General features: G+C 46.6%; 2 protein-coding genes across 3 annotated transcripts in view; both read left to right on the top strand.

Annotated features, from left to right (window-relative positions):
- pold3 (polymerase (DNA-directed), delta 3, accessory subunit) overlaps positions 1-17,516 on the top strand; it is a 49,663-nt gene extending 32,147 nt beyond the window's left edge. The window contains exons 8-12 of one of the 2 annotated variants that reach the window (XM_063054746.1): positions 4,065-4,293; positions 7,430-7,536; positions 8,481-8,626; positions 13,663-13,741; positions 15,542-17,516. In XM_063054746.1, coding sequence (XP_062910816.1) covers positions 4,065-4,293; positions 7,430-7,536; positions 8,481-8,626; positions 13,663-13,741; positions 15,542-15,747 — 767 coding nt within the window. In that variant the 3' untranslated portion in view covers positions 15,748-17,516. Of the gene's footprint in view, positions 1-4,064; positions 4,294-7,426; positions 7,537-8,480; positions 8,627-13,662; positions 13,742-15,541 lie in introns of both variants that reach the window. The other variant, XM_063054744.1, reaches the window with a different exon arrangement.
- Positions 17,517-24,872: 7,356 nt separating this feature from the next.
- The window catches only part of rnf169 (ring finger protein 169), a 59,183-nt gene continuing 58,029 nt past the window's right edge, over positions 24,873-26,026 (top strand). The window contains exon 1 of the mRNA XM_063054743.1: positions 24,873-25,211. Within this exon, the coding sequence (XP_062910813.1) occupies positions 24,914-25,211 (298 nt within the window). The 5' untranslated portion in view covers positions 24,873-24,913. The remainder of the gene's footprint in view (positions 25,212-26,026) is intronic.

Raw genomic sequence — 26,026 nt, 5'->3', positions numbered from 1 at the left:
AGAGCGTAGATGTTCAGCAAAGCGGTCTCCCAGTCTGCGTCGGGTCTCACCAATATATAAAAGGCCACATCGGGAGCACCGGACGCAGTATATCACCCCAGTCGACTCACAGGTGAAGTGATGCCTCACCTGGAAGGACTGTTTGGGGCCCTGAATGGTGGTAAGGGAGGAAGTGTAAGGGCATGTGTAGCACTTGTTCCGCTTACACGGATAAGTGCCAGCAGGGAGATCAGTGGGGAGGGATGGGGGGGACGAATGGACAAGGGAGTTGTGTAGGGAGCGATCCCTGCGGAATGCAGAGAGAGGCGGGGAGGGAAAGATATGCTTAGTGGTGGGATCCCGTTGGAGGTGGCGGAAGTTACGGAGAATAATATGTTGGACCTGGAGGCTGGTGGGGTGGTAGGTGAGGACCAGGGGAACCCTATTCCTAGTGGGGTGGTGGGAGGATGGAGTGAGAGCAGATGTACGTGAAATGGGGGAGATGCGTTTAAGAGCAGAGTTGATAGTGGAGGAAGGGAAGCCCCTTTCTTTAAAAAATGAAGACATCTCCCTCGTCCTGGAATGAAAAGCACCTGTCCAGCTCTCGGCTCCATCCCTCCCCCTCCTGTCTTCTCCTATCATTTTGCATCTCCCCCTCCCCCTCCAGCTTTCAAATCCCTTACTCACTCTTCCTTCAGTTAGTCCTGACGAAGGGTCTCGGCCTGAAACGTCGACTGCGCCTCTTCCTATAGATGCTGCCTGGCCTGCTGCGTTCACCAGCAACTTTGATGTATGTTGCTTGAATTTCCAGCATCTGCAGAATTCCTGTTGTTTGGTCTAAATGGATTAGGCCAGGTAAAAGCTTTTCCAATCTGCGCGCTAATATAGATGTAAATAATTTGTAATCTAAATTAAGAGCACTAATTGGCCGATAATTGCCACATTCTAGTTTATCTTTACCCCCTTTAGGAATAACTGAAATAATCACTTCTCTCCAGGAAGGTGGAGTTTCTCCTCTCTGCAAGATCCAATTAAAGGTGTTAAGTAGTAATGGGGCTAACTGTGTCTTCAGGGACTTGTACCACTCTGAGGTAAACCCATCAGAACCCAGGGACTTTCCAGCCCTTAACCTAGAGATGGCCACGTTCAGTTCTTTGACAGTTACTGGTTCTAGTAAACTTTCATTTTGTAAATCTGTAAGTTTAGGTAGATCTAAAAAATTCAATATACTGTCTATATAGGGCTCTTTGGGGGCCCGGGGTTGGGAGTACAGCTCTCGATAATATGTTTCAAAACTCTCTTGAATTTTCCCTATTGTACTCTCCACAAGCTTTGTCTTTGGATTCTTTATTTTATGAATTGTATTGTCTGCTTGTTGTTTTTGTAATTTATATGCTAATAATCTAGCTGATTTACCTCCTACTTCATAATTCTTTTGTCTCAGGTAAAGAAAATTTCTTTGAGTTTCCAACATATAAATATCGTCAATTTCACTTTGCAATTTCCTAATTTCCTGTTTTCGATTTGAATTACTTTTGTTGCTATCTACCACTTGAAGTTGTTTTAATTTTCCTTGAAGGTCTGCTAATTTTTGTGCATTGATTTTTTTCATGTGAGTGGTAATGGAAATAATTTTCCCTCTCAGTACAGCTTTCAATGTATCCCATAAGATCACTGGTGATGTTTCTCCCGTGTCATTAAGGTCTAGATATTCTTTGATTTCTCCCCTTAATCTCTCCATTACTTTCAGGTTATTGAGTATATGTGAGTTTAGCCTCCATAGTGTTTTCCTCATTTTCCTTTCCAGGATTAGAGACATAGAGACTGGGCTATGATCCGACAGATCAATTGTTGCAATATTACAGTTTTTTATCCTGAGTCTATCTGTATTAAAGATAAAGAAATAGTCTATCCTTGAATAGGCTGAATGAGGGAAAGAGTAATGTGTACAATCTTTACTAGTAGGGTGTAATTCCCTCCAGACATCTATAATTCCCAACTCCTCCATCAATGAATTCATTTTCCAAGTCAGAGGTTTATTCTGAGTAACTATTCTTGAAGAATCTAATACAGGATTTAATCTAATATTAAAATTCCCTCCACAAATTACTACCCCTTGAGAACTGACCATTAGGTCAAAAATGTGTCTATAAAATGACCATTCACAACCTGGAGGAGCATAAACATTCAGCAATGTTATATCTGTACCTTCTATTCTTCCTGTGATTTTTACAAACCGTCCTTCTTTGTCTTTAGTCTCTGAAATATGTTCATAATTAAGAGTACTTGATATTAAAGTAGCTACCCCTCTTTTGTGACTCAATTTATATGATGAATAAAATACATGCTTAAAGCCCATTCTTTTTAATTTTTCATGTTCAGATTGGCTCATATGTGTTTCCTGGAGGAAAGCTATTTGTGCCCTCTCTTTTTTCAATTTAGACATAATCTTATTTCTTTTAATTGAATTCAAAACCCCATTAACATTATAGGAAATTATTTTTACCAATTCAGTTTGCATTTTTCTCTAGTAGAAAAAAAAACACTCTCCTTTTCTAACCAAACAGTAAGCAATCCCTTCTCAACAGTAAACCAAGACATATAACCACATCCTAGACATTTTTGAACGTGTAACATTTGAAAATTTTTCCCAACTTCCCACAGAGGCCTGAGCACCGACCCACCTCAGTTCAGAGGGATAACCTCTATCTTCACCCTGTGTTAGAGGGCCCTCAGCAGTTTGAATAATCATAGAGAATTTTCTCCTATTTATGTCTCGACCATATTGCTATCATTCAAGTTATTCTGCCTAGTTTATTTTCAGTTACCAGTTTTCATTTTACCTTTAAGTCCGATTTACTCTTTTCAGTCATTTCTCTTAATTAATCTGTGTTCTCTGTACATTCGCGTCTGAATATTTGCAGCTTTTCCTTATAGTTTGACACTCTGGTTTGTGTGGAGCGTCCTCGCCCCACTAACTGCCACGACTTCTGCCGAATCTTCTCCAGTAGCGACTCCGGTTGGGTGATAACTTTAATAGGTAGTCCCCGGTCCGCCAGGTCCGACGTTGCCTCCTCCACCATAGCGTAAGTTTTTGTCCCTTCGTCGTAAAAGACTCTCAGCCGAGCTGGATACAGGGTCTGGAATCTGATGTTGTTTTCCTTCAGGACTCTCCGTGTTTCCGTATATTCCTTCCGTCTGGCAAGGATCCCCGGTGCATAGTCGTGGTCTAAACTGATTTTACAGTTGTTCCACATGAAACCTTTATTTTGCCATGCCCGTTTAAGCACCTCTTCCTTCCTTCTGTAACTGAGAAATCTGACCAGAATCGATCTGGGCTGGGCGCCTGCCGGAGGCTGTGGTGCCAACGCGCGGTGAGCCCTTTCTATCTGCAGGTCTTTTGCAGCCGGTATATTAAGGTTCTCTCTAAGCAGCTTCTCCACGAAGGGAATCATCAATCCGGGTTTACCTTCAGTTCCTTCAGTAACTCCGTAAATCCTCACATTTTCCCTTCTCGAGCGGCCTTCTTGATCTATTAGTTTCCACTGGAGCTGGTCTTGCAGCTTCAGCGTTTCTGCTATCACTTCCTCGGCGTTTTGTAGCTTCTCTTCAATTCCAACAATCCTTGCTTCAGCTTCATCTATCCGCGAGTTAGTTTTTACTATTTCTCCTTTAATATCTTCCAGCTGTTTGCTGTTATCTTGTCGGAACTCGCGAATCTCTCCGAGAATCAAAGACAGAGTCACCGATTCCTCCTCATTATCTCCGTCCTGGCTTGCCGTGGGGGAGCTAGGCCCGTCGCCTTGCTGCGTCTCTTTATGTTTATCAGCCTTCAGAGCGGACTTTTTAATCTTGTTCTTAGACATCATCCTTGCCCCTTTTATTAATATAGTTATGCAATATTAAGTATTTGTCTAAATTCGATTTTGGGGCAGTTTACCTTTTTTTTGTCGAGAGACTTTTTCCTTACGCCGCCATTCCCTTGATGACCCGGAAGTCCAGCCGTTCCCTCACCTTTTCAAATAAAAGAGGGACAGGGCATCAGTTATCACCACTGAGATCTAAATCTGCATCTAACCCCACAGAGAAAGGGTCACCACCGTCCAAGGCCATCAAGGAAGAGGCCTCTACCTCAGAGTATAGAGAGAAAGCAGAGACCGCTCAGGATGGAGAGTGCCACGTCATTGCTTCGCAGGGAGTGAACGATGAGGAAATGGCACCCACAAGTGACACCGCAGCACAAAAAGCACAAGCCAAGGCTCAGACAGGGAGCGTCCGGGCAAAGAAAGTAGGCGAAGGTGGCGACGGACAGAGGTTGGTGTCAATGGCTATGAGTGACAACTTCTGCTCAAGTCCATTTGTGGTTTGAAAGGTTCATTTTATTATCAAAGTGTATACGCAGAATACAACTCCAAGATTCGCCTTCTCCAGATAGCCACGAGTTGCAGAAAGACCATGGAAGTCATTGAAAGAAAAGACATCACACACTCGGAAAGGCACACTCTCCCACCCACAAAAATCAACAGATTGCCCACTTAGACACGGCAGCAAAAACATAAGCCCCTAACCCTCAAGCCTGTCCTGGGGGGGGAGAAACAGCAACATCAAACCCCCAATCTAACAGATCGCTGACACAGAAAAACACTAACAAGAACATCAAGCCTCAAATCCCCAACCCCTCCCTCGCCCAAATTAGTAACATAGCACCCATCCACCAATCGGCAACAAGAAAGAAAACACAGAAAACTGAAGGAGACAGATATAAACTACAGTCCACATCAATAATCACATCTGGCTTGGAATTTCAAAAGCATCCTCTTGAGGAGAATGACAGCTTGAACTCAGTCCTTCCATGGGGAGTGATCTCCGGCCCGCAACCTCCCAAAATCCAGCCCAGCGGGGCCTCCCGACCTCCATCTTCCATTCGAGCACCGTTTTAAAGACACAGCTCAAAGGATATCCCGAGAACAACAGGGAACTGGGTGCTGCAAGTGTAAGTGAGGGAACAGTTCAGTTACAGTGATCACTCTATCATAACTTTTAAGATTAGTAGTGAAGAAGAGCAAGCAATAATATAAAGTGAATCTGAAAGAGTTTTTGTCAGTGGGTATGAGGTATAATCCAGTCAAATGGCTCCAAAGATTATAGGAATATTTGGTAAATGAATTTTTTGGGCCCCATAGCGAGGAATGGATGTGTTGGCATTGGAGAGGGTTCCAAGAAGTTTTATAAGACGGATCTCTGGAATTAAAGGGTTAACGTGAATAGTATTTGATGGCTCTGGGCCTGTACTTGCTGGAGTTTAGAAGAATGAGGGGAGGAATCTCATTGAAATCTATTGAATGGCCTAGGTGGAGTGGACATGGAGAGAATGTTTCAAATAGTGGGGGAGTCTAGGACCAGAGGGCACAGCCTCAGCAAAAAGGGACGTCTATATAGAACAGAAATGAGGAGGAATTTCTTTAGCCAGAGGGTGGTGAATCTGTGGAATTCATTGCCACATACGGACATGGAGGACAAGTATACTTAAAGCAGAGATAGATAATTTCTTGTTAAGTAAAGGTGTCAAAGGCTACAGAGAGAAGGCTGGAGAATGGAGTTGAGAGGGATAATAAATCAGCTGTGATGGAATGGCATAGCTGACTGATGGGTTAAATGGTGTGATTGTGCTCCAATGTCTTAGGTCTTATAGAACACGGAGAACCGGGTGGTAGAGATGGTGGAGGAATTTGGCACATATTCAAATCCTGAGATGGTGGGGAGATGCCAGAGGATTGTAACTTGAAAAAGGCACGGAAGGACACTGCCAGTAACTGGTGGCGCATTTAACATCAGTAGTACAGATGGTTCTAGAAACAGTAATTGAGAACAAGACCAACGGGTACTCGGGGAGATTTTAGATAGGTAAAGAGAAGCTTGTGTTTGACTAATTGAATCTCTTGAAGTGATAACACAGAAGACTGAGGAGTACAGATCAAGGCACCTAAATGAAATCTATGGACTAAAAGATTTTTTTAAAGATTAACTTTCTTTGTCATATGTATATTGAAAAATTGAAACATATAATGAAACGTGTCATTTGCATCAACAACCAACACAGTCCGAGGATGTGCGCTGGGGCAGCCCGCAAATGTTGACATGCTTCCAGTGCCCACAACCCACGAACCCTAACCTGTATGTCTTTGGAATGTGGGTGGAAGGAAAGCCACGTGGTCATGGGGAGAACGTACAAACACCGTACGGGGGGAATGGAAACTTGATCTCTGGAGTTGTAAAGCATCACAATAACCATTATACTGTGCTTCCCCCTCTCTCCCCCCCCACCCCAACCCACCTGCCATATAAAGTTATAATCTACCACATAAAAGGATTTATAAAATTGTGCTTGTGGAGTAGAAGGTTCATTTTAACTTTGGCTGAGGTGTCAGAGCAGTGATTGTGGTAACACATTCAAAATGCTGGAGGAACTCAACAGGTCAGGCAGCATCAATGGAAGAAAGTGAACAGTCGATGTTTCAGGCCACGGTCTTTCAATGGGCATGGAAAGTGAGGGCATAGAAACTAGAATAAGCTCCCCTCCTCTATTTTTCCATTCCCCATTCTGGCTCCCCTCTCAGCCCTTCTGTTCTCCTCACTTGCCCATCAGCTGCCTCTATATCCCCTCCCTTCTTCCATGGTCCACTCACATATCAGATTCCTTCTGCAGTCCTTTACCTCTTCCACCTATCTCCTTCCACTTCATCCCCCCTCTCTCCCATCCTCGCACCTTCCCACTCACCTGGTCTCACCTATCACCTGTCAACTTATACTCCTCGCCTCTCCCCACCCCCCAACCCCACTTTATTCTGCTTCTGCCCCTTTCCAGTCTTGATAGAGTGTTTCGGCCTGAAACGTGGACTGTTTATTCCTCTCTATAGACACTGCCTGACTTGCTGAGTTCCTCCAGCATTTTGAGTGTGTTGCTCAAGATTTCAGTCATCTGCAGAATCTCAAACTTCTAAGTAAATTTATTATCAAAGTACATATATGTCACCATATACAACCCTGAGATTCATTTTCTTGTGGGCCTTCACAGTAGATACAAAGAAACACAATAGAATCAATGAAAAACAGCACAGAAGATACACAACCAAGGTGCAAAAGACAACAAATGTGTAAAAACAGAAAGAAAAACCAAACTATTAAGTAAATACACTATAATTATTGAGATCATGAGATGAAGAGTCCTTGAAGCTGAGTTCATAGGTTATGGGAGCAGTTCATTGTTGGGGTGAGTGACATTATCACCTCTGGTTCAAAGGCTTGGTGGCTGATGAGTAATAACTGTTCCTGAGCCTGGTGGTATGGGTCCTGAGGCTCCTATACCACCTCTCTGATGACAGTAGCGAGAAGAGAGCATGGCCTAGATTTGTTGTGTCTATTAGTGTTTATGCCTTTCTCCGGACAGCAGCAAGAAGACAAAGCGAAGTGTGACACCAGCCAGTGACGGGGAGGAGCCTCACCACAAGCGGAGGCGCAGGATCAGACAGCCTCTGTCAGACAGCAGTGACGAGGAAGGTAGGTTGTGATCTTGCAATTTAAATTAATCTTTTCATTCTGTGGGGAGTAATGCTACTTCACAAGTGATGTAGAGCAAGTTTTCTGAGGCGAATGTCAAATTCTCTGCTCTTCCGTATCCTCTGCTGAACAAATGGATACAATGCAGACAATATAGGGTTGTTATAGCAGTGAGTGTAATGCTATTACAGCGCCAGAAAGTCCTGTCCAATTTCTACCGTTATCTGTAAGAAGTTTGTACGTTCTCCCCATGACCATGTGGGTTTCCTCTGGGTGTTCCAGTTTCCTCCCGTATTCCAAAGACATGCAGATTAATAGGTTAAAAGGTTAGCTTTATTTGTCACATGTATATTTGTGTCAATGACCAAGAATGTGCTGGGGGCAGACTGCAAGTGTCGGCAAGCTTTCAAACCCTAATCCTAACCATGCATCTTTGGAATGTGGGAGGAAACCGTCCCCTGGTGAAATATTCACCAGGGGAATAGCAGCTGAATAGCAGCGGGTTAGAAGCTTTCCTTGAGCTGGGTGGAATGTGCTTTAGGCTTTTGTATCTTCTGGACTGAGGGAGAGAGGAGAAGAGAAGAATGTCTAGGGTGGATGGGGTTTTTGATTCCAAGCTGGTCCATTTGACCCATATCCCTTTAAACTAGGGGTTCCCTACCTGGAGTTCACCGACCCCTTCCTTAACGGTATTGGTGCATGGCATAAAAAAAAATTGGGAAACCCTGCTCTGAACCTTTCTTATACATGTGCCTGTCTTTTAAAAGTTATGACTGTACTCATCTCAACCACTTCCTCTGGCAACTCATTCCATAAACACAAATTTAGACCATATGACCATAAATGTCTTGATTGCCTTCTTGTCCAAATGTGTGTTCTTAAATTTAAACATAATGATTAAATGATTACTCTTAGTCTCATGGTATCTTTTCTTCCTGTTGCAGTCATCCTGGACTCTCCTGAACCCTGTGATATGAAAACGCCATCACCGACGCCGGAAGCTCCAATCGCTGAAGAGGATGTATCCCCTCCATGCTTTTCAGAGGCTTCAGTAAAGCCACCATCTTGGGAAAGTACAGAGGAAACTGAGGTAATGGGCTTTAGCTGAATATTTAGCTTCTTAAAGTAACAAAAAAAAAATCGGAGTTACACAAACAAGGCAGCAAGGAGCTGCAGTATTTATGTTGCATGAACTCTGCCTTCATCCATATGCGTGGGGCTGGATGTATTTGTTTTATTTCTTTATTGAGATACAGCACAAAGTAGGCCCTTCTGGCCGTCAGAGCAGCGCCACCCAGTAATCCCCCAATTTAACCCTAGCCTAATTGTGGGACAATTCACAATGACCTATTAACCTACCAACCGGTACGTCTCTGGACTTGGGAAGGAAACCGGAGCACCCAGAGGAAAGCCACATGGTCATGTGGAGACCATACAGGGGCAGGAAATGAACCCGGGTTGCCTGTACTGTAAACTGATGTGTTAACCACTACGCTACCGTGCCGCCCATGGACACAAGACACTGCAGGTGCAGGAATCTGGAGCAGCACAAACTGTTGGAGGAACTCAGCAGATCAGGCAGCATCTAAAGAAGGAAATAGATGGTTGATGTTTCCGGTGAAGAACTTTCATAGGACATAGAACGGTACAGGCCCTTTGGACCACGATGCTGTGCTGACCATTTAACCTACTCTATCTAATTAATCTAACCCACCCCTCCCACATAGCCCTCCATTTTTCTTTCATCCATTTTCCCATCTAAGAGTCTCTTAAATGTCCCTGATGATTCCACCTCTACCATCACCCCTGGCAGTGTGTTCCATGCTCTAACCACACTCTGTGCTTTTAAAGAAAAACTACCTCTGACATTCCCCCTATACTTTACTCCAATCAACTTAAAATTATCCTCCCCTCGCCTTTTCTGCCCCATGAAAAAGTCTTCGGTGTCCACTTAGACCATAAGACAGGTCCCAGCAGTCTTGGACTCCACCATGCCACTGGATCCAGGAGGGGATGTCGAGAGGGTGGGTCTGGATCTGTGCAACCCACTACTCACCTAAATCCACTCACGCACACGCTGTTCCTTTCTGAGGAGTGGGGTATCCTAAACCCCACTGACTGACTGAAAGGAACCATCATCATTCTATAAGAGAGAGAAAAAAGAAAAAAAACAACATAGGAGCAGAATTAGGCAGTTCACTATTCCACTATTTCATCATAGCTGATGCTGGATCCCATTCAACCCCATACACCTGCTTTCTCACCATATCCCATGATGCCCTGACCAATTATCATCTTCTGCTTTGAATATACCCACGGACTTGGCCTCCTCCGCAGTCTGCGACAGAGCATTCCACAGATTCACTACTCTGGCTAAACAAAATTCCTCCTTACTTCTGTTCTAAGAGGTTGCTCCTCAATTTTGAGGCTGTGCCCTCTAGTTTTGGATATCACCACCAGAGGAAACATCCTCTCCACATCAACCTTGTGCAGTCCTTTCAACATTTGGTAGGTTTCAATGAGATCGAGATCCCACCTCCACATTCTTCTAAATTCCAGTGAGTACAGGCACAAAGCTGTCAAACGCTCCTCATATGTTAATCCCTTCGCTTCTGGAATCAATCTCATGAACGTCCTCTGGACTCCAGTGACAATACATCCTTTCTGAGATAAGGGGCCCAAAACTGTTGACACGATCTATCCCTCTTGTGATCTTGTACATCTCTGTCAAATCAGCTCTCATCCTTCACTCCTTGCTTGCTCAACCTATCCTAAGACGTCCTGTCATTTCCAGGCAGCATCCTGATAAATCTGCATCCTCTCTAAAGCTTCCACATGCTTCCTATAATGAGGTGACCAGAACTAAACACAATACTCCATGTAGTCTAACCAGATTTTTACAGAGCTGCAACATTAGCTTACGATCTTGAACTCAGTCCCCCAGCTAATGAAGGCCAACACACCAGATGCCTTCTTAACCATCCTATCCAACTTCAATGGCAACTTCGAGGGATCTATACACGTGATGCCTCTTTTCACTGCTAAGATTCCTGCCATTAACCCTGTATTGACTTCATGCTTAACATTCCAAAGTGAATCACTTCTTATCTCAGCCCAGCTCCGCATCCTGTCAATGTCCCGTTGTAACCTACGACAACCTTTTACACTATCCACGACTCCACCAACCTTCATGTCATCTGTAAACTTACTAACCCACCATTCCACTTCCTCATCCAAGTTATTTATAAAATACAAAGAGCTGGGGGTCCCAAAACATATCCCCGTGGAGCACCACTGTTCGCCAATCTCCAGGCAGAAAACACTCCAGTTACAACCACCCTTTGCCTTCTGGGCAAGCCAATTCCGAATCCAGGCAGATGCCTCTGGACCTGCTGAATTTTTTAAAATTCATTTATGGGATGTGGGCGTTGCCAACTAAGCCAGCATTTATTGCCCATATATGGAAAAAAGCACAGTCGACGATGATTAGAGCCTCTCATTGGAGATGGTCATTTCCTGGTACTTGTGTGGCACGAATGTTACTTGTCACTTGTCAGCCCAAGTCTGGATATTGTCCAGGTCCTGCTGCATCTGGGTATGAACTGCTTCACTATCTGAGGAGTCACAAATGATGCAGAACATTGTGCATCTGTGAATATCCCCACTTCTGACTTTGTGACGGAAGAAAGGTCAGTGATGAAGCAGCTGAAGAACTCCTGAGGAACTCCTGCAGTGATGTCCTGAGGATGAGATGTTTGACCGCCAACCACCACAACCATCTTCCTTTGTATCCAAGTATGATTCCAACCAGCGGAGGGTTTTCCCCCTAATTCACATTGACTCCATTTTAGCTAGGGCACCTTGATGCCATACTCGGTCGAATACTGCTTTGATGTTGAGGCTATCACTCTCACCCCACCGTGACTGGACTAAGGAGGTGATGAGGTCAGGAGCTGAGTGGCCTTGACGGAACCGAAACTGGGCATCTGTAAGCAGGTTATTGCCGAGTAGGTGCTGCATGATAGCACCGTTGATGACCCCTTCCATTACTTTGCTGATATTTGAGAGTAGGCTTATAGGGTGGTGAATGGCTGGGTTAGACATCCTGTTTCTTATGTACAGGAGATACCTTGGCAATCTTCCACATTGCCGGGTAAATGCCGGTGTTGTAGCTGTACTGGAACAGTTTGGCTAGTAGTGCGGCAGGTTATGGAGCACAAGTCTTCACTATTGCTAGGATTTTGTCTGGGCCCATAGCCTATGTAGTATCCAGTGCTTTCGGATTAGCTGCTTATCGACATCTGGGATGCTGGGGACTTCTGGAGGAGGCCGAGCTGGATCGTCTACTCAGCACTCTTGACTGAAGATTGTTGCAAATGCTTCAGTCTTACCTTTTGCAGAGGTGTGCTGGGCTCCTCTATCATTGAGGATGGGGATATTTGTGGAGCCTCCTCCTCCAGTGAGTTGTTTGATTGTCCGTCACCATTCACGGCTGGATATGGCAGGACTACAGAGCCTAGATCTGATCCATTGCTTGTGGAACCACTTAGCTCTGCCTGTTACTTGCTGCTTATGGTGTTTGGCATGCAAGTGGTCCTGTACTGTGGCTTCACCAGGGTGACGCCTCATTGAGATATGCCTGGTGGTGTTCTCGGCATGCCCTCCTGCACCCTTCATTGATCCCCTGGCCTGATGGTAATGTTAGAGTGGGGGATATGCCGGGTCATGAGGTTACAGATTGTAGTTGAGTACAATTCTGCTGCTGTTGATGGCCCACAGCGCCTCATAGATGCCTAGTCTTGGGTGCTAGATCTGTTCGAAATCTGTCCCATTTAGCACAGTGGTAGTGCCACACAACACGGTGGAGGGTTTCTTCAATGTGGAGATGGGATTTAGTCTCCACAAATACTGTGTGGTGGTCACTTCTACCAATGCTATCATGGACAGATGTTTCCACGGCAGCAGGTTGGTGAGAAATGTGTTTTTCCCTCCTGTTGGTTCCCTCACCACTTGCTGTCGTCCCAGTCTAGTAGCTGTGTCCAGTAGGACCCGACCAGCTCGGTCTGTGGTGGTACGACCAAGCCACTCTTGGTGATGGACATTGAAGACCCCACCCAGAGTACGTTCTGTGCCCTTGCCACGGTCAATGCCTCCTCCAAGTGCTGCTCAACATGGAGAAGTACTGATTCATCAGCTGAGGGAGGATGGTACATGATAATCAGCAGAGGGTTTCCTTGCCCACGTATACTCTGGTGCCATGAGCCAGGGGAACTCCCTCTCTACTGTACACCACTGTGCCACCACCTCCACTAGGCCTGTCCTGCCGGTGAGACAGTACGTACCCAGGAATGGTGATGGTGGAGTCTGGAATGTTAACCATAAGGTCTGATTCTGTCAGTACAACTATGTCAGGCTGTTGCTTGACTAGTCTGAGAGACAGCTCTTCCAACTTTGGCATAAGTCCCCAGATGTTAGTATGGAGGACTTTGCAGGGTCGACAGGGCTGGTTTTGCCGTTGTTGTTTCCAGTGCCTAGGTCGATGTCCGGTTTTATTCCTTATTATTTTCTTTTTAGCAGTTGGATACAACCGAATTTGAATTGTTCTCTTTCTCTCCCCCCCCCCCCTCCCTCCTGGACCTTGATGTTCAGATAGCTGAACCTGGAAACACTCAAACCAAGGGTCACTGCCTCTCACCAACACTCCAGCCTGTTGACAGGATACTTTCGCTGACATCAGGTCCAGCAACACTGCCCCATTCCTGGGAGAATGAAGTGCGTCCTAGGTCAAATGACTCTCTGGGAGGCACATTAAACATCTCACCCACTCCACACCTTTCACCCTAACATCACTGGGGAGGCTGAAATCCTCAATTACTATAACCCTGTGTTGCAGTGAGTGTCTGTCCTACCTATTCATCGAAAGCTGCTCCCTCATGCTAGGGATGGGTCCGTAAGGAGCATCGTAGCTTCTCCCACTAGTTGCCATTTAAACTTGAACTTGCAGACAAAACTAACTAATGGATGCCTATAAAAATGCAACTTTACATTACTCTGGGATGGTCCGTATCAGGAACAGACTAGTGCTGTACCCACACCCACACCACAGCTTTCTTTGTTCTCTCCTAGAAGGCAGTTGGAGTGAAACGCAGGAAACGACACAGAGTTCTCAAAAGCAAGACCTTCGTGAATGAAGACGGTGATTTTGGTAAGTTTCTGCTCATGCTTGGTTCATTTTCTCAGCATCTTGTGTCTGCATCTAGTTGCTGTTGGGATGAGAAAAGGAGGATTCCATGGGAATGGAGAGAGCATCAGTTGAGGGCTCATTTGGCTGTCATGGGCGATGTGGGTCACTAAGTCCTACAGCATAAAATAAGCCCTTCTGGTTACCCATCTAGTACCCATGTCGCCGCCACCCATCCATTCTGATTGCATTTGCCAGTATCTGGTTCATACCTTGCTAGTTCCATAATTTGTCTAGACACTAATTAAATGTTGTGACAGTCTCCACCTCTGCTGCCACCTTACCCTGCCTTCCAAATTCCAACCATCCTCTGGTGGGAAAACTTCTTCCTCAGAACCCTTCTAAACCACCGCAGCATAACGATTAGTGCGACACTATTACAGCTTGGAACATCAGAGTTCAATCCAGCGTCCACTGTAAGGAGTTTGTACATCCTCCCCGTGGAATGCTGTTTTTCCCCGGGTGCTCCTGTTTCCTCCCACAGTCCAAAGGTGTACTGGGAAGGTTAATTGGCCATTGTAAATTGTCCTGTGATTAGGCTAGGATTAAATTGGGCGTTGCTGGATGGCATTGCTTGAAGGGCGGGAAGGGCCTTCATGGTGTCTCTAGATTAAATAAAATGAATTCTTTTCTTTTAAAATCTTTTTATTAATTTTCAAAATTATAAACACAATAACAAAGTTGGTACAAAGAGATTGGAATAATCTTAATCAGCATATACAAAAAGGATTTTAAGTAACACAGGAATAATAGACTTTCAAACTCATAATGAAATTTGTCATAAAATGAGAAACTTAAAAAAATGTATATAAACAAAAAAAAAATCCCCAAAAGGAAAAGAGGGGAAAAAAACAGAACAAAACAGGGCTAGACCAATATCTTGAATCAGGCACGTTCAGTAATGTCGTCAACTCTGCTCCTGTATTCATATAATTTAAGTTAGAAAAAAAGAGATTCGGAAAGGTCAGAAGACATCATATGAAAATGTTGCATAAAAGGTTTCCAAGTTTCTTCAAATTTAACCAAAGGGTCAAAAATGAATTCTTAACCTTAAACCTATGCGTCCTTTAGTTTTGGACATGTCAGCTGTGGAGGAAAGGTTTCCCAGTAGGAGGATCAGGAACAAGGACTGTAAGACCTCAGAGCAAATTAGACCATTTGGCTCATTGAGTCTGCTCCACCATTCAATCACGACGGATATATCTTCCCTATCAACTCCAGCTTTAAGTATATCCAATGACTTGGCCTCCAGAGATTCACCACCCTCTGGCTAAATAAATTCCTCTCCTTTGTTTTCAAAGGGACATGTTTTTATTCTGAGGTTGTGCCCTCCAGTCCTAAACTTCCCCCACTATAGGGAAACATCCTCTCCATCTCCATCCTATCTAGGCCTTTCAATACTCGGTTGGGTTCAATGAGATCCTCCTCCTCACCCCCATTCTTCTAAAATTCTAAACTCCAGTGAGTGCAGGCCTAGCACCATCAAACGCTCCTCAAATGTTAACCCTTCATTTCCAGAATAATTTTTGTGAACCTCCTAGACACTCTCCAATGCCAGTACTTTTTTTTCTTAGATAAAGGGGCCCAAAAGTGCTCTCAATTCTCCCAGGTGTGGTCTGACCAATGCCTTTTAAAGCCTCCGCTTTTATATTCTAGTCTTCTGGAAATTGATGCTAACATTGCATTTACCTTCCTTACTGCCAGCTGAACCTACAGAGTGCATCAACCATATAACACTAACCATCTGTCCTTGCTCTCAACCAGTGACGGAGAAGGTTTACCAGAGTGAGTCGTGCACTGACAGCGAAAATGAGTCTACGGCCAAGCCACAGGTGCAGAAACCACCCGATGCCAAGAGCGTGGGGGGAGTCAAGGACGAACGCAAAGGACCGAAGGAAAAGAAAGCCGCAGCCCCCAGCAGGGCAGGGAAGCAAGCATCCATCATGGGATTCTTCAAGAAGGCAGCGTAGTGCTCCACCTGTTGTCGTGTTGACCTGGAATGGAGTTCCTACAGACACTACCAACAGGAGTGCTCAGACAACCAGAGGGTTGACAGGCTGTAAACATAAACATTGAAGGTCTCCTCAAGGAATTTGGGCATATTGTGTGGGGGAAGGGCATCCTGGACATTGACTATAACTAGAATCGTAGTTCTGTTACCTTGAACAAGTGTTTCTCTTTGCATGTTTAAGCGTTATTTATCATTTTCTTCTTAAGCCTATCACTCCTACTGGGTCATAGGCTGCCGACAGCAGCTGGCCAGAGTCTTCTGTGCTGGGCCAATGTTTCAAGTTGACTGCAGGTGAAGCCCATTTTTGAAGACCCTCTCCCAGGAGTGAGATCTTCGGAGCTTCTGTTGGTGTTCCTGTAGTTCTCGTTTTTTACAGGATGGGGTTGCTGTTCCTCCTTTTGCAGCTGAGCATGGGATCATCCATGGCAGAGTTATTATTTATTGTTGGGCCTCATCTTTCTGTGAACACTTAAGTACCCACCAATTTTCAATTGTCTTCAATTCTGTGCAGCCATAATGGGTAAATCATGCTCCAAACACTTAACTGCATACTGGTGATAGTTGGGAGATGGTAAACTTCTGCCATCTCACCGGCTGGGTCAATTTTTATTTAGATTCAAAGAAATGGATATCTTTTTTGGAAAAGCAATGCATATTTACAGCAGATGTCAGTCGAATGAATAAGCTGTTTGTTACTGTGCATAGTATTTGGAGCTTTGTACTGTTAGATGGGGAGAGAGGGTAGGGGGTGTACTGGTTACTACAGTATGTGTAAACATAGAAAATTTTTTACTAGTCCTGAAAAACCTCTGGAACAAGTTTTGGGAAAGCCTCAAAATGGTTTAAAGGTTCTCCTTGCCCCAAATTGTTGTACGATACCATTGTAGTCCTTGGATACCTCACTCCAGAGTTTGTGAATGTTCTCAGACATCTCAGGCAATTCTGGGTCGTTGCCAGTATGCACTTTCCTCAACTCGTGGACAGCGAGTGGGAGTGTAAATGATTGTTAATCTTAATCATTTAATCATTATGTTAATTTCATTGCTCCCCTACTGCGCTCTACCCCAGCCTATTTACCTGCTGCAGGCATAGTGAAGTAAATTATCAATCTGAGCCTGAGTGCAAGGGTTCTGCCACTCCACGGCTGAACCTGGTGACACTTTTCTTGGCAGTTCACCAGGCATCTTTTCAAATATGACAAAACTTGGCTGATTCTGGGTGTCAATAAGACTTGGTCTGGCACACTTGCTGTGCGAGCTTCGAGAATTTGCCCTTACACACAAAGCCCTATGAATTCCAATACTAGGGTGGGAGACAATGCACAGACATCAATCATAGTTTGAGTGGGAATTTTGGTGAATGGAGGGTGTATGGTGTTGGTTAAAACATCTTTGGTTAGCACTTGTGTACTTTGGACAGTGTTCTATTATCTAGTGAATCTTGTCAAAATTTGTATAGACCTGTGCAGTTATACAGCCTGTTAAGAGACCTTGGCAAGTGATTTGCTGTTGCTTGCAACGTGCTGCCTGATGCCCTGGCCATGGTGAGAGGCCAGTTGTTGTGAGGCTAATCAAATGCAGAAATGCAGACACACTTTCAGAGCTCTGTATTTGTGTCAGGCTTGAGAAAAGGTGCGGACTCTATATGGGGGAGGGGAAATTTCTGGATTTGAATAGCCCTCCTTCCATCAAATTTATTTGGGAATAAAACATTTTTAAGAAAAATAAACATCTGGTGTGTGATTTTAATACACACAGCACAGGGAAGAATAATAGTAAATTGGAAACACAAGGGATTCTGTAGATGCACCACACACTAAATGCTGGAGGAACTCAACAGGTCAGACAGTATCTGTGAAAATGAATAAACAGCTGACTTTTCAGGCTGAAGCCCTTCAGGACTGGAAGAGAAGGGGGCATCTGGCTTCCTGCTCCTTTCTAGCTTCTGCCCCTATGTTCTATATACCTTCCGGACACCACACACAAAATACTGGAGGAACTTAACAGGTCAACAAGCATCTACAGAGAGGAATAATGGTAAATTGTTCTATTATTTTCACATACTAAGTTACAATGAAAATTGTCTTGCATAGTGTCCATACAAATCACAACACAGTACATACCACTCGCACACAACTCATAAGATAATATTACCACAAATAGTAAGGTGTTTATACAAACTAAAAAGTTATTTCATATGTGATGAGGCTTCGATGGTGGCAGGGAGTTCAGTAGTCTTGACAGCTGGGGGAAGAGTTCTAATGCTATGGTACTTCCTGCCTGATGGTACGGGTCAAAGAGATGGACAGATGGGAGGGATCATTGATAATGCTAAGGCCCTGCATATACTGCGTTTCTGATAAATAATAGGTAGAAGGGAGATCCGAATGATCCTCAGCAATCTTTTGTGGGGACTCGCGGTCAGATGCCTTGTAATTCCCGTATTCAGCATTTGATGTCAGTGAAAACCTGAAGGATCCCTCTGGAACATTTATTTTGCAAATAAAAAGTTGAGTTATTGTTGGACTACACTTTTCAGATCTCCTGCATATTCACATTCAGATGTATTTATCACGTAGCTGATAAAGCTGTTGTGTGCTTTAAAGACTGATTTTATGAATGAGTGTGGTTGGCAGCTCATCTAGGAGAAGGAAAACTGATCTCAAACCTCAGCTGCCTTGCGGCTACACTGGCTCACAGAGAAGACTTTGGGAGTCTTAAACCTTCCAGTTTAAGATGGCACTGGTGAAGCACAGTGACCACATGCCAGTAGCAAACAAAACTAACTACTTTATTAATGGCACTTTTTCTGGAAACCGATCACTACAATCAATAGCCTGTAACTTCCCTTTCGGAGTCAAGCTTTTGAACTGCCTTCCTGACCTGGCATTTTTGTGGTGCAAACTGACGTCTCCAAGGTGCAGGATGGTTGTAGCGTGGCATGTATGAGCCAAATCGGGGTGGCAGTGCTGAGTTTGAGAGTGGGGAATGAGCTGATGTTTGCCCATTGCTAGGGGATTTGGAGGCCATTCGATGTGGCAGAACCAAGTCCAGGAGGCGAGGCCCAGGTTCGAGAGCAAGGAATGATCAGATGTTTGGCCAATTCAAGTGCCGGGCCCAGATTTAAAAGTTCAGGATGTCGGGGCTGGAGGCGAGGGAAGGGCTGGTTCAGCTTGCTACTCCACAAGGTTTACTTATCTCTGCGCTGAATTGAGGCTGTGGCCTGCAACTAACAGGCCCCTTGACTGGCTGTGGAATCACTCGTGAATTTCAGGTCTGTAGTTAGTTGCTCACTTTTATTGCGTGATATGTTTTTTCTGCACATTCGGTGATTGGTCTTTTTAATGAATTCTATCAGGTTTCTTTGTTCTGTGGCTGCCTGTAAGAAGACAAATCTCAGGGTTGTACATAGTATACATCAGAATCAGGTTTAATATCACCGACATATATAATGAAATTTGTTAATTTTACAGCAGCAGTGCAATGAAATACATGATAAATATAGAAAAAAATCCTTTGATAATAAATGTACTTTGTAAACCCTGAAGAAAAATCTGGAGCTGGAATCCCTAAGGTAGTCCTACACTTTCAATATTGACTGCAACTCCTACAACGCCGCTGGTGCCAAAATGTATTGGTCTGGGCCATTCCTTCGAATTCATCAGTTATGGGTGGAGGGGGAGCCTGCTGCATGGGCAACAGCTTGCTCTCCATGCTGTATTGCCCTGGCTTACATATACAATGTCAACAGCTAGGACGCAACATCCATGGTCAGCCCCAATCAATGGAGAGCCTCAACAGTGAGGTACAGGCCCTTCGGCCCAGCAACCCACTGATTTAACCTCGGCCTAATCACAGGAGAATTTGCAATAACCAATTAACTTACTAACCAGTATGTCTTTTGACTGTGGGAGGAAATTGGTCATGGGGAGAGCATACAAACTCCTTACAGATGATGCCAGAATTTAACTCCAAACTCCTATGACCTAAGCTACAATAGCATCATGCTACGTTGGTGCCCATTTTGTCCCATTTCACCAGTATGAAAATACAAATAATATCTGTCTATAGAAAGTGTACACTCTACCATCACCTGATCACTGCTCCCCATTTCCAACTACGACAGAGCCTTGTACCTGGTGCTTCAGACTCTTAGAGTAGTTTTTTTTTAAATTATTAAAATTTCCCTTTTATTCTGACTACAATGTTCCACTCCAGTGACATCATGAATAGGAGTGTGGTGTGGGAGGGGGAGGGGAGCTCACCGTTTTAGTGTGATTGAGGTAAAATGACGTAAAAAGCCACTCCAGGGCATCTGCCCCCAGAACTGCTGTTCAGGCGAAAACAACGAGTTGGGTGAGCAGAGTAAGTGCCTCTATAATTACGTGGAGCAGAGAGCTGGTTTGAAATTCAATCTCTGAATTTACTGTTTGTTTAATGAAGAGAAATATCTTAATGTGTTGTGAAGGCATGAGGAAAATGCAGAGTCAGTGGTTTCACAGGTAGATAGGGTCATAAAGAGAACTTTTGGCACATTGACCTTCATAGAGTTCAAAGTAAATCAAAGAAAATTTTATTATCAAAGTACATATACAACCCAGGGATTCATTTTCCTGTGGGCATACTCAGCAAATCTAAAGAATAGTAATCATAAGACAATCAATGAAAGATCAACAAGAGTGCAGAAGACAACAAACTGTGCAAATGCAAATGTAAATAAATAGCAATAAATAATGAGAACATGAGATAGGGTCCTTAAAGTGAGATCATTGGTTGTGGGAACATTTCAATAGTGGGGCAAGTGAATGTAGTTATTCCCTTTTATTCAAGAGCCTGAAGGTTAAGGGGTAGTAATGTTCCTGAACCTGGTTGTGTGAGTCTTCACACTGATGGCAACAGTGAAAAGGGAGCATGACCTGGGTGGTGGGGATCTCTGATGATGGATGCTGCTTTCTTGCAACAGTTTTTCAATATAGATGTGCTCAATTGATGGGTGGGCTTTACCTGTGAGGTACTGGGCTAAATCCACTACCATTTGTAGGATTTTCTGTTCAAGGGCATTGATGTTTCCATATCAGGCTGCGATACTTCCAGTCAATACACACTCCACTACATAGCTATAGAAGTTTATCAAAGTTTTACATGCCCTCCCAAATCTTGCAGTCTCCTATGGATGTAGAATCATGAATCAGAGTATTCAGTACAGAAATTGGGATGCATTTACCATCATTCTCACAATCCCAATTGAGAAGTTGCAGAACCTGGGTCTTTGTACTTCCCTCTGCAATTGGATCCTCGACTTCCTAACCAGAAGACCACAGTCTGTGTGGATTGGTGATAACATCTCCTCCTTGCTGACGATCAACAGGGGTGCACCTCGGGTGTGTGCTTAGCCCACTGCTCTACTCTCTATATACACATGACTGTGTGGCTAGGCATAGCTCAAATACCTTCTATAAATTTACTGACGATACAACCATTGTTGATAGAATCTCAGATGGTGACAAGAGGGTGTACAGGGGTGAGATGTGCTAACTAGTGGAGTGGTATCGCAACCACAACCTGGCACTCAATGTCAGTAAGATGAAAGAGCTGATTGTGGACTTCAGGAACGGTAAGACAAAGGAACACATACCAATCCTCAGAGAGGGATCAGAAGTGGAGAGAGTGATTTCAAGCTCCTGAGTGTCAAGATCTTGGAGGACCTAACCTGGTCCCAATATATCCATGCAGTTATAAAGAAGGCAAGACAGCGACTATACCTCATTAAGAGTTTGAAGAGATTTGGCATATCAACAAATACTCTAAAAAATTTCTATTCATGTACTATGGAGAGCATTTTGACAGGCTGCATCACTGTCTCATTATGGGGGGAGGGGTGGGCTACTGCAGAGGACCAAAAGAAGCTGTAGAGGGTTGTAAATTTAGTCAGCTCCATCTTGGGTATTAGCCTACAAAGTACCCAGGACATCTTCAAGGAGCAGTGTCTCAGAAAGGCAGCGTCCATTATTAAGGACCCCCAGCACCCAGGACATGCACTTTTCTCACTGTTACCATCAGGTAGGAAGTACAGAAGCCTGAAGGCACACACTCAGCGATTCAGGAACAGCTTCTTCCCCTCTCCCATCCGATTCCTAAAAGGACATTGAATCCTTGGACACTACCTCACTTTTATATATATATATATATATATATATATATATATATATATTTATTTATTTATATATATTTTTATATATATATATAGTATTTCTGTTTCTGTTTTTTGCACAATTTTTAATCCGTAATTGATTTAGTTATTTCTTATTATTACTTTATTTCTTCTATATTATGTATTGCATTGTACTGCTGCTGCTAAGTTAACAAATTTCACGTCACATGTCAGTGATAATAAACCTGATTCTGATTTTGTTGAAGTTGTTCAAGACATTGGTGAGACCTAATTTGGAGATTTGTGTGCAGTTCTGGTTACCCACCACCAGGAAAGATATCAATAAGATTGAAAAAATACAGAGAAAATTTACAAAGATATTGCCGGGATTTGTGGACCTGAGTTATAAGTAGAATACATTAGGACTGGAGAGCAGGATAATGAGGGGAGGCTTGATTAAACTATACAAATGAATCAGGGAGATTAAAAACAAGCAGGCTTTTTTTTTAATGAAGGGTGAGACTAGAACACGAGGTCATGGGTTAATAGTGAAGGGTGAACTATTTAAGAGAAACGTCACATCACTTCTCCACCCTTACATTCCATCTGCCATTGTTAGCACTCTTTCCACAGTGTGACGCTCCCTCAGTACCACCCCTCCCATTGTGTGACCCTCCCTCAGAACCACCCCTCCCTCAGTACCATCACTCCCAGTGTGACCTTCCCTCAGTACCATCCCCCCACAGTGTGACCCTCACTCAGTACTGCGCCTCCCAGTGTGACCCGCCCTCAGTACCACCCCTCCCACAGTGTGACCCTACCTCAGTACCACCCCCCCCACAGTGTGACCCTCCCTCAGTATCACCCCTCCCACAGTGTGACCCTCCCTCAGTACCAACCCTCCCATTGTGTGACCCTCCCTCAGTACCACCCCTCCCACAGTGTGACCCTCACTCAGTACCGCGCCTCCCACAGTGTGATCCTCCCTCAGTACCATCCCTCCCTCAGTATCACCCCTCCCACAGTGTGACCCTCCCTCAGTACCACCCCTCACACAGTGTGACCTTCCCTCAGTACCACCACCCCACCGTGTGAACCTCCCTCAGTATCACCCCTCCCATTGTGTGACCCTCCCTCAGTATCACCCCTCCCATTGTGTGACCCTCCCTCACTACCACCCCTCCCAGTGTGACCCTCACTCAGTACCATCCCTCCCACAGTGTGACCCTCCCTCAGTACCGCCCCCCCCACAGTGTGACCCTCACTCAGTACCGCGCCTCCCAGTGTGATCCTCCCTCAGTACCACCCCTCCCACAGTGTGACCCTCACTCAGTACCATCCCTCCCAGTGTGACCCTCCCTCAGTACCACCCCTCCACAGTGTGACCCTCCCTCAGTACCACCCCCCCACAGTGTGACCCTCACTCAGTACTGCGCCTCCCTCCCAGTGTGATCCTCCCTCAGTACCATCCCTCCCACAGTGACCCTCCCTCAGTATCACCCCTCCCAGTGTATTCCCTCCCTCAGTACCACCCCTCCCACAGTGTGACTCTCACTCGGTACCGCCCCTCCCACAGAGTGACCCTCCCTCGGTACCATCCCTCCCACAGTGTGACCCTCCCTTGGTACCACCCCTCCCACAGAGTGACCCTCCCTCAGTACCACCCCTCACACAGTGTGACCATCCCTCAGTACCATCCCTCCCACAGTGTGACCCTCACTCAGTACTGCGCCTCTCAGTGTGATCCTCCCTCAGTACCATCCCTCCCACAGTGACCCTCCCTCAGTATCACCCCTCCCAGTGTGACCCTCCCTCAGTACCACCCCTCCCACAGTGTGACTCTCCCTCAGTACCGCGATCCTCCCTCAGTACCATCCCTCCCACAGTGACCCTCCCTCAGTATCACCCCTCCCAGTGTGACCCTCCCTCGGTACCACCCCTCCCACAGTGTGACCCTCCCTCGGTACCACCCCTCACACAGTGTGACCCTCCCTCAGTACCACCCCTCCCAGAGTGACCCTCCCTCAGTACCATCCCTCCCATTGTGTGACCTTCCCTCAGTATCACCACTCCCACAGTGTAACCCTCCCTCAGTACCACCCCTCCCCACAGTGTGACCCTCCCTCAGTACCACCCCTCCCACAGCGTGACCCTCCCTCAGTACCACCCCTCCCACAGCGTGACCCTCCCTCAGTACCAACCCCCCACAGTGTGACCCTCCCTCAGTACCACCCCTCCCACAGCGTGACCCTCCCTCAGTACCACCCCTCCCACAGTGTGACCCTCCCTCAGTACCACCCCTCCCACAGCGTGACCCTCCCTCAGTACCAACCCCCCACAGCGTGACCCTCCCTCAGTACCAACCCCCCACAGTGTGACCCTCCCTCAGTACCACCCCTCCCACAGCGTGACCCTCCCTCAGTACCACCCCTCCCACAGCGTGACCCTCCCTCAGTACCAACCCCCCACAGTGTGACCCTCCCTCAGTACCACCCCTCACACAGTGTGACCCTCCCTCAGTACCAACCCCCCACAGTGTGACTCTCCCTCAGTACCACCTCTCCCACAGTGTGACTCTCCCTCAGTACCACCCCTCCCACAGCGTGACCCTCCCTCAGTACCACCCCTCCCACAGCGTGACCCTCCCTCAGTACCAACCCCCCACAGTGTGACCCTCCCTCAGTACCACCCCTCACACAGTGTGACCCTCCCTCAGTACCAACCCCCCACAGTGTGACTCTCCCTCAGTACCACCTCTCCCACAGTGTGACTCTCCCTCAGTACCACCTCTCCCACAGTGTGACTCTCCCTCAGTACCACCCCTCACACAGTTAACGCTCCCTCAGTTCGTCCCTCTCATGGCGCGACGCTCCCTCTGCATTGCACGGTTCGTTCGCGGGAGTTGAGCCGGAGGCGCGCGCGCGAGGCGCGTCTCCGCGCGCTCCCCACTGGGGCCAGCCCTCTGACTCCACAAGATGGCGGCGTGGAGCGGGAGCGAAGCGCGGGTCTGCCGAGGGCGGCAGGGAGCGCAGCTGCGGGCCCAGTCCCCGGCCGGGGACACGGGGCCCACCGCCGCCCCCTCGCTATGTGGTGGCTGCCTGAGCCGTGCCATCCCCGAGGCCGGCCTGGGCCTGGGTTTGAGCCTCGGCCTCGGACTGGCCTGTCCGCTCTGCCGACAGGGCGACAGCCGGCCCGCCCTGTGGCAGCGGGGCCGCCGGAAGAAGCAACGAGAGCCGCGGCGGCAGCAGGAGACGGAGCAGCGGCCGGAGGCTGGTGAGCGGGGAGGGAGGGGATCTACCTCCCACGAGTCCCCCATGTGCCGACACCACATACCTCTGTCAATCCCCAAACTGTCAGCTCTCCTCGCACCCCCGCCCAGTCACCCCATCCCTCTGTCACCCCATCAATCACCGTCACCCCCGCCCACCCAGTCACCCCATCCCTCTGTCACCCCTCATCAATCACCGTCACCCCCGCCCAGACACCCCATCCCTCTGTCACCCCCTCATCAATCACCGTCACCCTCGCCCAGACACCCCATCCCTCTGTCACCCCCCCATCAATCACCGTCACCCCCGCCAACCCAGTCACCCCATCCCTCTGTCACCCCCCCATCAATCACCGTCACCCCCGCCCACCCAGTCACCCCATCCCTCTGTCACCCCCCATCAATCACCGTCACCCCCGCCCACCCAGACACCCCATCCCTCTGTCACCCCCCATCAATCACCGTCACCCCCGCCCACCCAGTCACCCCATCCCTCTGTCACCCCTCATCAATCACCGTCACCCCCGTCCAGACACCCCATCCCTCTGTCACCCCCCATTAATCACCGTCACCCCCGCCCACCCAGTCACCCCATCCCTCTGTCACCCCCATCAATCACTGTCACCCCCGCCCAGACACCCCATCCCTCTGTCACCCCCTCATCAATCACCGTCACCCTCGCCCAGACACCCCATCCCTCTGTCACCCCCCCATCAATCACCGTCACCCCCGCCAACCCAGTCACCCCATCCCTCTGTCACCCCCCCATCAATCACCGTCACCCCCGCCCACCCAGTCACCCCATCTCTCTGTCACCCCC

Source organism: Mobula hypostoma, chromosome 7, assembly GCF_963921235.1.
Source record: "Mobula hypostoma chromosome 7, sMobHyp1.1, whole genome shotgun sequence".
In the NCBI taxonomy this organism is placed as follows: Eukaryota; Metazoa; Chordata; class Chondrichthyes; order Myliobatiformes; family Myliobatidae; genus Mobula; species Mobula hypostoma.
This window is presented reverse-complemented; position numbering and strand designations above follow the sequence as displayed.